The 12,112-nt window shown below is 42.6% G+C and overlaps 1 protein-coding gene across 1 annotated transcript in view; it reads left to right on the top strand.

The window, feature by feature from the left end:
• The window catches only part of LOC122816707 (transformation/transcription domain associated protein), a gene marked incomplete in the record, with an annotated part of 2,794,447 nt that overhangs the window by 759,532 nt on the left and 2,022,803 nt on the right, over positions 1–12,112 (top strand). The window contains 1 exon segment of the mRNA XM_044089697.1: positions 4,936–5,135. Coding sequence (XP_043945632.1) covers positions 4,936–5,135 — 200 coding nt within the window.

The raw sequence follows: 12,112 nt of genomic DNA, 5'->3' as shown, positions 1-12,112 counted from the left end.
TATATATATATATATATATATATATATATATAATTGGGCTTCCAGGTACTGGCCAAGGCTCTTGCCACCCCCTATAGTGCCTTTTTTAGGCAGTGTTCCAAAGACCAAATTACCATTGCAACAGCTACAAACAAATGCAATTTGAGGGTCATACTGCTCATCGCTAGAGGTGTAAATCTCAAAATGCACTCGCTGGAAGTACTCCTTAAAATGGAGAACATTGACATTTATGCTGTAACAAAGACCTGGTTCAAGGCAGCAGAAAGCACCCCTGCACTACCAGGCTACAACTCATTCCACACCTTTCGGCCCCAGGACTTGGACTGAAGCTCCAAAGGTGGTGGTGTTTCCATATTCTCCAGACTGGTAGCCCAACATAGCGCATCTGAGATACTTCAGGTGCATCTAACATTGGGTAAGACAGCGATTCAGGTCATAGCCTGCTGTAGGTCCCCAACCATGTCCCAAGATTCACACTCCACATTCCTAAGCACCCTGGAGAATATTAGAGCCCAACCTAACACTCTCATACTGGGCAACTTCAACTACCCCTCCATTAACTGGGAAAACTACTCATGGACCAATACACTTGCCCAACGCTTTCTGGAATTCATTAATTCCAATGCCCTGGACCAGCTCGTTCTTACCCCCACTAGAGGTGGCAACATCCTTGACCCTGGTCATTACTAACATGGGCAACCGTTGCTCTATACCAATAGTCAACTTCTCCCTGGTTAGATCCGATCACAAGCTAATCACCTTGGAAATCCACAACCCTCCCAATCCCCCAGCAAAGTTAACCACCATGAAAAACGTCTCCTAACCTAACTTTGGGCTCCTAAAAACAGAGGTGGCCAACTTCACGGCACCCATATAAATGGAGAATAGTTCCATGACTACCAAATCATACACCAGTGCACTGTACGAACATGTACACAAATGCATGGATCTCGCCATACCCAGTAGAACTAAGAGGCTCTCCTCAAAAAAAAAAAAAAAAAAAAGGGAAGCCAATCTGGTGGTTTCCTGTCATAAACAAATTCTACAACAGAAGGAGGAAACTGATGCGGAATAAGGTTAAGTCCCAAGACTGGAAAAACTCCCTTATCAGCCTCAACAAAAGGTTGAGATCCCTCATCAAATCCTCTAAAGCTAGCTATAAAAACAGAATTGCAGCAGATAGTAAAGACAGCCACAAAGCCTTCTATAGTTATGTAAAGAATCTCCATGACAGTACCTAGATTTGCTTTGAGCTACTGCACAATGGTACCCCCTATACCGAGCCAACAGGTATTGCAAATATACTGGCTGACAGATTCATTGCTAACTTTACCCCCCCCCCCCCAAAAGGACCAATCACAATACCAGTAGATTGCCAGACACTCAGTATTACTGCTGCACAGCTTCAAACAGCACTGTCCATGTCCAAGAATACAGCTTCTATGTGACCTGACTGTATCCCTGGCTGTGTTCTACATGAACCACAGAGTGAACTGGCACCTCACCTGTGTGCCCTGTTCAATCACAGCCTCACCTCAGGCTTTGTCCCTACTGAATGGTGCACTACTACAGTCATCCCTCTCCACAAAGGAGAAGCGACTACAGACCCCGGGAACTATCGCCCCATTAGCCTGACGAGTCTGATATGCAAAGCTATGGAACGCATCATCATGGACCTAATAAACAAGGATATAGGGAATCTCCAAACTCTGGATCCTACACAGTTTGGTTTTGTGAAGGGTAGATAATGCTTGCTCAACTTGGTCGACTTCTTTGAGTCAGTCACCAGAGCTGTGGATGAAGGTAAGGTGGTTCATACAGCCTACCTTGATCTGGCCAAGACCTTTGATACCATGAACTTTCTGTTACCCGTCAAGATCCTTCTTAAAGTGGGACAGCGAGGTGCTCTGCTTGACATGTATGGGAAGTCTATTCCAGAGCATGGGCAGTCTCTGGGTGAGGAACCTGCTCCTCCAGCATGTTCTGTTGATTGTGGTAATGAGGTTGTCGTCTCTGGAGTGTGTGGTCTAGAAGAATTGGGATTTCTTTAGATGTAGCATTTCTAACTGAGCTGAGTCAGACATGGCTTTGTAAGTCAAGCAGAGATCGCCTCTAAGTAGGCGATATGAGACCGAGAATAGCTGTAGTCTTTTGAGCCTGTCTGTGTAGGACATGTGCTTAATGCCTAGGATCCTCTTCATGAGGTACTTCTGTGGCCTCTCCAGCTGTTGCAGGTGTCTAGTGAGGTACATGCCAAATGGGGCATTATACTCCATGATTGGTCTAATAAGGGAAGAGTAGAGAGAGATGACCTCTTTCTTCTGAATGCAAAACCCTTGGTAATGAGATGTGCCACATAGGACTTTCCAACCACAGTGGCAATGTGATGGTTGAAAGAGAGGTTGCTGTCAACCTGCATCCCCAGATCGCTTGTAATGCCGTTAGTGTTCAATGGACTCTCATCAATGTGGTAATTAGTGGGAACTGAGTTTTTACCAAAGGGGATGATGGCGCATTTTTTTGGTGTTAAGCTTAAGGCCATGGTTTTGACACCAGTCATTGATCTCCGTGAGGTCTTTCTGTAGGATGTCTGCATCACTTGAGGAGTTAATAATGGCTCCCAGCTTGCAGTCGTCTGCAAACTTGGTCAGCCAGAGTCCCTTTGTGTTGGCCTGGACTTTGAGATGTAGATACTGAACAGGAGAGGACCCAGGACCGATTCCTGTGTGACTCCACTCGTGACTGGTCGGCAGTCTGACTTGGAATCCTCTACTTTCATACTGTGTGCTCTGTGAGCCAATTTGCAACTCAGCTAATGATATAGGGGTTAATGCCTAGTTTGGTGAGTTTATCAATAATTCCTTACTGAAGAATGGTATCAAAGGCCTTGGCCAGATCGAGGTAGGCTGTATGCACTGCCTTACCTTCACCCACAGCCCTGGTGACTGACTCAAAGAAGTCAACCATGTTGAGCAGGCATGCTCTACCTTTCACAAAGCCAAATTGTGTGGGGTCTAGAGTTTGGAGGTTTTCTATATATTTGTTAATCAGGTCCATGATGATGCTCTCCATAGCTTTACATATCAGACTTGTCAGGCTAATGGGGCGATAATTCCCAGGGTCTGTAGTTGCTCCCCCTTTATGGAGAGGGATGACTGTACAGTGAGACATTCGGTAGGGACAAAGCCTGAGGTGAGGCTGTGACTGAACAAGGCACACAGATGTGGTGCCAGTTCACTTTATAGTTCATGTAGAATACAGCCAGGGATATTATTGAGTCTCCTGGAAGCTGTATTCTTGGCCTTGGACAATGCAGCTTTAACCTCTGCTGCAGTAATGCTCGGTGCTTGGCATTCTTCTGGTATTGTGATTGGTCCTTTGAGGGGGTGGGGGTAAAGTTGGCAATGAGTCTGTCTGCCAGTATGCTGGCAATATCTGTTGGCTCAGTATAGGCAGTACCAAATGTGGGTATTTCTGTGGAGGTTCTTGATGTAGCTATGGCTGTGTGATTGTTTTTAGTGTCTGCCACAATTCTGCCTTCGTAGCTAGCTTTAGAGGATTTGATGAGGGATCTCAACTTTTTGTTAAGGCTAATAAAGGGAGTTTTTCCTGTCTTGGGACTTCACCTTTTTCTGCAACAGTTTCTTCCGCCTGTTGTAGAGTTTATTAATGGCAGGGGACCACCAAATTGGCTTCTTTTTTTTTTGGAGGAGAGGGTCTTGGTTCTGTTGGATATGGCTAGTTCCATGCATTTATGTACATGTTCGTACAGTGCATTGGTGTATGATTTGGCAGTCATGCAGCTATTTTCCATTGGCATGGGTGCTGTGAAGTTAGCCACCTCTGTTTTTAGGAGTCCAACCTCAGCTTTGGAGAAGTTTTTCAAAGTTGTTACCTTTGTGGGGGGGGGTGAGATGTGGATTTCTATAGTGATTTAGTTTATGGTCGGTTCTGACCAGGGAGGAATTGACTATTGGTGTAGAGCAATGGTCGGTATGTATTAAATACATATCTGCCTTGTTTGTTCTTATTCTTACAGTTGGCCTTCTCTTTTTTTTTAATAGTTTTACTTAAGAGTTAGTTTCTGTTTCTCTCCTTTTTTTGCCTTCAGTCACTGCTGCCTGAATTTAATCTACTTTATTCTCTGCTGCCACAAAACCAGACTCCTCCTCCAGTTTGTTGCTGCTTTCCTTTTTTTACCTCTTGTCACTCCTGCAGAGTTTTAACTTTTGTATTTTCTGCTGCCACATCATCTGGTTTCTTCTCCACAAAACATTTTTCATAGTGCTGAAGCTGGTAGTCTGTCAAGTCACCCTTTGAAAGAGCAGAACTGAGACCTGAATCATCCTGCTCAATTGTTTTCAACAGAACATCATCTGAAGTCCCTCTTTACATCAGTTGTGTTATCTGTATCACTCCAATGGACTCACTCACTTCATTCTTGAGACAGCTAACCACTGCATATTTGTATCATCCACCAGAGAGGAATCTTTATCTGCATTCTGATACTCCATATTGAAGAGTTTTTTTCTCTAAATTAACAGTTTCCACTTTCAAACTCTCCATAGCTTTTCTCCTCCACCATGCTGCTGCTTCTCTCAAGCCTCTTCCGTGCTGCTGTAAGAGACTTTGACACCATCTAGCAGTTCCAACAAGTAGAGGAAGTTCCATGACGCCCTAATCAAATTCCGCTCAATAGTATAAATACCACCACAGGTCTCTCCTGAAAAGAGACCACAGGCCTAGTGGGACTAACCCGATCAACAGTGAATCATCATTCATCTTTTCATTGACCAGTTAGTAACAGTATTAATACCAAGAAAATTAATTGAGCCACTCTTAAGAAAAGTGTGTTATAAATGAAGTCCTAATATGCTCATGTTTCAGTTTGGAGTGTTACTTATTTTAGGTAAAAGGATTAATTCTGTTTTGCAGCTTTGCTGAGAAGTCTATCTCCAGTGTAATTATTTCACATCGATATAAAGCACAAGATACTCCTGCTCGTAGAACATTTGAACAGGCCTTAACTGGGGCATTCATGTCAGCTGTCATCAAAGATCTGCGTCCAAGTGCTCTTCCGTTTGTAGCCAGCCTCATCCGTCACTATACAATGGTGGCAGTAGCACAGCAATGTGGTAAGTCATTTTTCCCTTGCCCATCCATTTTGTTGTCACTACCATGTCTTTACCTAATAGTACTAAATGTCAGATAGGTGCATGCAGTCCTATTTCATACTTTTATGCAGTGATGAATGTAATTCCTGACAGGTATTCTTTGTCCAAAAGAACTGCATCAGAGATTTGCAGTTGTACATTTTTTGAATGCATACAGAAAGAAGTAAAGGTACAGTGGCTATATTCACATTTAAACAAGCAGGATGGTGTGAACTTCAGTTTTTAGAAGGGGTGGAAGATGAGCAGGAGGTGTATGGATTATGGCTTACTTGACCATTGCACATTTTCTAACATGCTACTCACCTGGGTAGACCTCACCGGGTGATCCATCACCACCCTCTTCAGAAGATACCTTTATTTGTGTAGTGCTGTATCCTCAGAGTTGCTTCATGAACAAAAACTAAGCAGTTCTGAGGGGGGTAACTTCCGCTGCCGACAAAGAGCAGCTTCTAGTGAAATAGTAGTAAAGGTGCTGCTTTCTTTACCATTTTGCAAATCTGGATTCTGTCCTGTCCATCTGTGATGTTTGGTCTTAACATTGAATACAGTGTCACAATACATTTCTTGCCTTTTTGGTGAGTTTGGTACCCATTTTGAGCTAGAATTTCCAGAAGTAATTTACAGAACTGTGCAGTGTTTCTAGTAAAGACAGTATGGTAGCATGCAAAACATTTGTTTCTGGATACTTTACCTCTTGGAAACAGATGCTTGAGTGCCCTAGATTCAGTTCAGTAATGATGCTTCGTAACCATGTCTGTCTGTGTGGTTAGCTTACAGATGTTCTTTGTTTACATAATGGTGCATAAAGAAAGAGAGAGTTGTTAGTGGAGTACTGTTAGTATTGGTTTTGTACCAGCAATTGGTATGATATTGTCAATTTTTTTATAATCTTACCATGGCATATAGCGAATAGTAGCAGCTTCTCCTCTGGAATTGATTATAATAGACTGCATTCCTTTATTTCTTTGTAACTTGGCAGAAGCATTTTTATTATTTTTTGTAGTTATACTTTTGCTTTTTTTCTGACTTAAAAACTTAATGTTTTGTTTGAATTCTTTCACATGACTAATTTCACGAACTTTCAACTTTTGGGTATTTACTTTTCAGTGATCACCACTCACCTTCTAAAGCCACACTAATTAATGAAATTAGCACGTATTGATGAGGAATGACCCAAGGAAACTCTTATTTAATGGAGCATTAATGTTGTCAGACATAAATAGAATGTGCAGAAGCAAGATAACTTAAAAAAATTAAACATTTTCCATTTCAAAAATTAATTAAATTAATTAATTAATTAAATTAAAAAGCTAAAATATCTTGTCAAATGCAGTCTTCCGGATACTGATTCACCAATGTCTGTGTCTTATCCAGTGACACACACGCATTTGATGCTGGAAGATAAGACATTGGGTTTTCTTCCCTCACCTGGTGTTTAGATTCATTTTACAGCACTGACCATGTAAGAGCCAAAGGTGAGGTGCTGCATTCCACTGTGTGCCATCCTTTAGGTAAGATGTTCGACCAAGGTCCTATATATCTGAGTTAGTGGTAGCTCATATGAATGTTAAAGATACTAGGGCACTTAAAAAGAGAGTAGGAGGACTTCTCTGAACTCTTACCAAATTTGCCATAGTTGGTGGGATCATAGCAAGTTAGTAGGCTACTGGCCCCGAGGCTCTTATAGGCCTAGCCAATAAATTAGCTCATGTTCCCTCAAGTCACCACCTGATGTCCCTGTCCAACAGGGACACGGGTGGAATCGCAGGGGTGTATTTTCTATTTACCAACCAGTCATCCAGGTTCCTCTTAAAGAGGGATAATGAAGTACTCTGCTTGAAGTGGAGCGGGAGTCTGTTTCACAGATGGGGGGAGTCTCTGGAAGACAAATCTGTCCTGCCAGCAAGTCCTATTGATGTCGCAGACCAAGTTGAGGTTTTGTGTGCGGGTCACACGAGTGGAGTTTGGCTTGTGGATGTGCAGCAATTTCATCACTGTAGGGTCAGAGATTGCTCTGTATGCCAAGACATAGATCACCTCTGAGGAATCTGTATGAGAAGGAGTAGAGGGGCAGGGCTTTTAGCCTGTCCATATAGCATAGATTTTTGAAGCCCTGGATTCTCCTGGTCAGGAACCTCTGTGGTCTCTCAAGCTGCTCCATGTGCTTCTCGAGGTGCACGCTAAAAGAAGCGCTGTACTCAGGGATGGGCTTGATAAGGGAGGAATACAGGGAAGTTATGACTTCCTTGTTCCTGGAAGAATTACCCTTACTAATGAGTCAGCCATGTAGAAAACTCTCTGTACAATGGAGGCAACATGGTGGTCAAAAGTTAGATTGCTGTCAACTTGGATGCCCACATCCCTCACAACTGCTTGCATTCTTCAGACGTTGTTATTAATATGATAATTTGTGGAGACTTCACTCTCCCCAAGGGGGATGATGATGCATTTTTTGGCATTTAGTTTGAGGCTGTGTTTCTGGCACCAGTCATTTGTCTGGGTAAGACCCTCTTGTAGTATGTCTACATCACTATGGGAGTTGATGACAGTGCCCAGCTTGCAGTCATCTGTAAACTTGATCAGCCATAGACCTCTAGTTTTGACTTGCACGTCGGAGAAGTATATCCCAAACAGCAGGGGCCCCAAGACCGATCCATGGGGTAAGCTGCTTGTTACGGGTCTACTACTTGAGGTAGCTTCCCCTATTTTGACTGAGTGAGTTCTATCAGTGATTCATTTAGCTACCCCATCTGGTCACATATGGATTTATGCCAAGCTGGGATAGTTTATCTGTTATGCCTGAGGTAGGGAATAGTGTCTGAGGCTTTGGCCAGGTCAAGGTAAGCAGTGTGCACTGTCTTCCCCTCATCCATGGCTTTGGTGACTGACTCAAAGAAGTCTACCAGATTTAACCGGCATGATCTCCTCTTGACAAAACCAAACTGTGTGAGATCAAACATTTGGATGTTGCCTATGTCCTTGTTAATGTGGTCCATAATAATGCATTCCATGGGGTCTACTTCAGATTGCCAACACCATATGGCCGACAGTTTGAAATGCCGACAACCTGAAATAGTAGTGCAAACCACTGTAAACAGTATTGGGCAGCCTCACACCCCCACTACTTACATATTCTCACTCCAAGATCGCACTACAGTGCAGGAGAGGGGATTCTTCCAGTTCCGCACTGTAGCGGGATCTCCGCTATCATTTGTCATTCTTTCAAATGTTCAGTCATATGGTGTCAGCCATATGGGTGTCGAATATTTGAAAGTTCGATCATGGCCTTGCAAATCAGGCTAGATGTTCTTCATGTTTCACTGTTGCAGTCATTACATTTGGGTTATCTGCTTGCAGGTAGCCTTCAGTCAGCCTGATTTCAAATTCTTGGGTCCTGCGTCGGTTGCTGTCCCTTCTTCCATGACATCAGGTCGTCAGGGTATAAAACATGCAGCCGACGCCATTACATCAGTCTTTCTTGCCGTGCAGTGCCCGAAGCAGAATAAGTTTGCAAGTGCTTGTCGGCCGACTCCTGAAATTTTCGCTTTCGAGTTTCAGAACCAAAGTCTTCAACTAAAAGCTAAGTACCCCGTTGGGGAAACTTTTTCTTGCTCTTAACCGATGTCAGTAAAAGTAAATAATTGCATTACTTGTGGAAAGCAAATACCTCATAAAGATTTTCATTCATACTGTATTCCTTGCATAGGCCTAGACCACGACATATCTCGCTGTCTGCTTTGTGCTTTATTTAAACCCGAACTATCCGTCGTCTGTATATTTACGCTTCTAAATATTTTGGTGCTCGGTTCAATTATCCTGATATGTCTTCGGTCAGCCATCCGACTACCGATATTCTGAAAAAACGCAAAGATTAAGACAAGAGACAGGCCGCCTAGGTCCAAAGCTGCCGACATCGCTTCTCCTAAGCCAGTCGCCAGTTTGCCGGTACTCAGTGAGGTGCTTTCGCAGCCCCTGATACACGCTACTTCTGATTCGCAGGCCTCTACTGAGACCCATTCGGAGTTCGGTATGCCGCGAGATACTTCAACAGTGGAACCTGCGGATGCTCTACCTTGGATTGGACTGGAGCCGTTGTGCAGGCACCAGCTTCTGAGGGTGCATTCAGACCTACTGACTTGCGTATTAAACAGATGCTATTTTCTTCTTCTAGGCCTACATCTCGAAGCACGCCTAAAAAACTGACGCCCAGACCACGCATGGTCAGGCCTCCATGCCTAAAAAACAGATGATAAAAATGGCTGAAGACCTTATTACTTTAATCAGGGGAAGCCAGCCTTCCCCCTCTAAGAAACCTAGGACTGAGTTTGTTTATGATCCTTCCGACCAGGATTCTGAATTTTCTGTTTCCTCTGATGACCAGGAATTTACCCTTGTCTACCTATGAGGATTTTGATGCTGAGGACTCCATTCCCTCTGCCCCCCCCCCCCCCCCCAGAGGATTTCTCTTTTGGTGAAACCTTGCATAATTTCAGGGAGCATTTTCATTGGGAAAGTCAGGATTTCTCTGATTCTAAAAAGAGGCTTAGGGATTTCTTACTCCTGCCCCAGCACAGGCCTTTAGCCATACCTCCTGTACTACACATTGTTGATGCATTTGCAGAATCTAGCTTGGCCCCTGACTCTTTACCTCCTGCTCCCAGGAAACCTGATAGATACAACAGGGTCCCTGTCTCTCACAAGTTCCTTTTCAAAAATCCTACTGTGGATCCTGAGACCATTTCACAGGGCCCAAGGGCATTAAAGCTGCTACTGCCAAAAATCCTACCCCCTTTGATAGAGACTCCAGGGTGCTGGATAGATGGGGTAAGAAGGTATACACTTCTGCAACTTTGGCAATTAGGGCCTTAAACAGCCAGTTTCGTATGTTGAAGTATCGGCAGCATATTATTGGATTGCTTAAACAGAAAATGATGTTTCCTGATTGTGCTGAAAATAAGGATGTATTGCATTCAGAGGAACAGGTTGGAAAACATACTTTTCAATGTGGTTTTGACTCTCTAGAGGCATCTTGCAGGGCTGCTGTAACTGGGTCTGTACTTAGAAGGCATGCTTGGCTTAAGGAGCAGTCCTTACCAGATCATGTTAAAGCATAATTATTGGATGCCCCCCTAAACCAGGACCACCTGTTTGGTAACAAGGCAGAAAAAGTTCTTAAAAAGATGGAAGAAAAAGCTAAATCTATGCAAACTGTTAAAAAAGATTTTTTTATAAGTATAACCTGTAAGATTTAGTAGGCATTGGTCTTCCAAGAATTTGTCCTTTCCTGCCTCTTCCAAACCCAGATCCAGCAGAGCTCCCAGGCTGCAGTCTCAGGGTACTCACAGGACTAAGCAGTGGGAGGCCTCCACTTCCAAATATGGGAATAATAAGACTCCCCCTATGGTAAACTGTCTCAATGACTTCCTTTTAAAATTTCCAAGCACTTAACTGACTGCCCCTTTGGGGGGAAAGATTGCTCTTCATGCAAAGAACTGGGAACTCATTACCCAGGACAAATGGGTTTTAAATAGTGTCCCAGGGATACAGATTTCACTTCCACACATTGCCAACACCAAGAGGGTGGCCAGACCTACCCCCAAATCAGTGGACAGAGGTTCAAAAACAAGTTTCTCTCTTAAGCATGGTGGCTATTCAGTTGTTACCAGAAGAGGAAAAGGGACAAGGTTTCTATTCAAGACTTTTCCTGGTACCCAGAAAAGACAATAAATGGCGTACTATCCTGGACCTGTCTACTCTAAACACCTTTTTGGAGATTCCAAAATTCAAGATGCTGAGACTTCACCAGTTGCTTCCTATGCTAGGCAAAGATGCCTGATTGGCAACACTAGATTTAAAAGAAGTATACCTGCACATCCCAATCAGGGAATCTTGCAGAAGATACCTATGCTTCAAAGCAGGCTACACGCACTATCAGTTCTCTGCACTGCCCTCTGGCTTATCTACTGCACCCAGGGTATTCACAAAGTGCCTACCTCCAGTTATTGCATTTTGCAGGCAAAGAAATATTCAAATATGATGAAAAAGGCAGCACGCTGAAGGTAAACTCAATACTCCAAAATTTAATCCAAAGTCAAATAACAGTTTAAAAGCAAATACACACAATACCAATACTGGTCCTTGTGCACAAACACAAAACACACTGTTAAAATATCCACAATCCAGATGCCTTTGTGGATAAAAAAACAACTTTCCTTATGAATGAATAACAGTAGCTTAAGCGCTTTCGTCTCCGTCTAGTCAGAAACTTCCTCAGAATAACATCACATTTTTTGATAGAGATTTTAAAGTCAACTACAGCCATGCCTCCAATAAAATAACCAATGAAGGTCACTGTTTAACACAGAGCCATTATCATTCTTTTTAAAGAAACAGTAATACAAATCCACTGTAACCACTCACATAAAAATTAAAAAATAATTAAACATTTTTTTTTTAAACATACATATATACATTCAACTATCTCTCCAAAGCTTTTAGCCTTAAAAAGCATGTCTTAGACAGGTATTCATTCAACCCTGGCCATTCTATTGCATTGGTCCTGATTTGTCATAATGTTTCTTGTTTTTCTAAAAGAAGATTCCAAGGACCCCCCCCCGATCCTGTATTCTAATACTTCAATAATAAAAAACTTAAAAGCATGATCACTAAATTCCAAGATATGTTTAGCCAAGGCATTTGTTTCCTTTTCATTTCTTATGTCCCTCAAATGTTCATATATCCTATTCTTTATTTTCCTCTCAGTTTTTCCACTGTAGAATCCTCTGCATTTATTACATAAGGCACAGTAAACCACCCTTTCAATATTACAATCACGTTTGTTTTTTAACTTTACTTGTACATTATTCACAGTGAATTTATTTCCCTCATAAATAAATTGATAATAGTTACAGGCCCCATATTTCTTCATACTACCATTT

Source organism: Protopterus annectens, chromosome 12.part0, assembly GCF_019279795.1.
Source record: "Protopterus annectens isolate FY-2018-M chromosome 12.part0, PAN1.0, whole genome shotgun sequence".
NCBI lineage: Eukaryota > Metazoa > Chordata > Ceratodontiformes > Protopteridae > Protopterus > Protopterus annectens.
The sequence above is the reverse complement of the archived record's forward strand: the minus strand, read 5'-3'. Positions and strand labels throughout refer to the sequence as shown.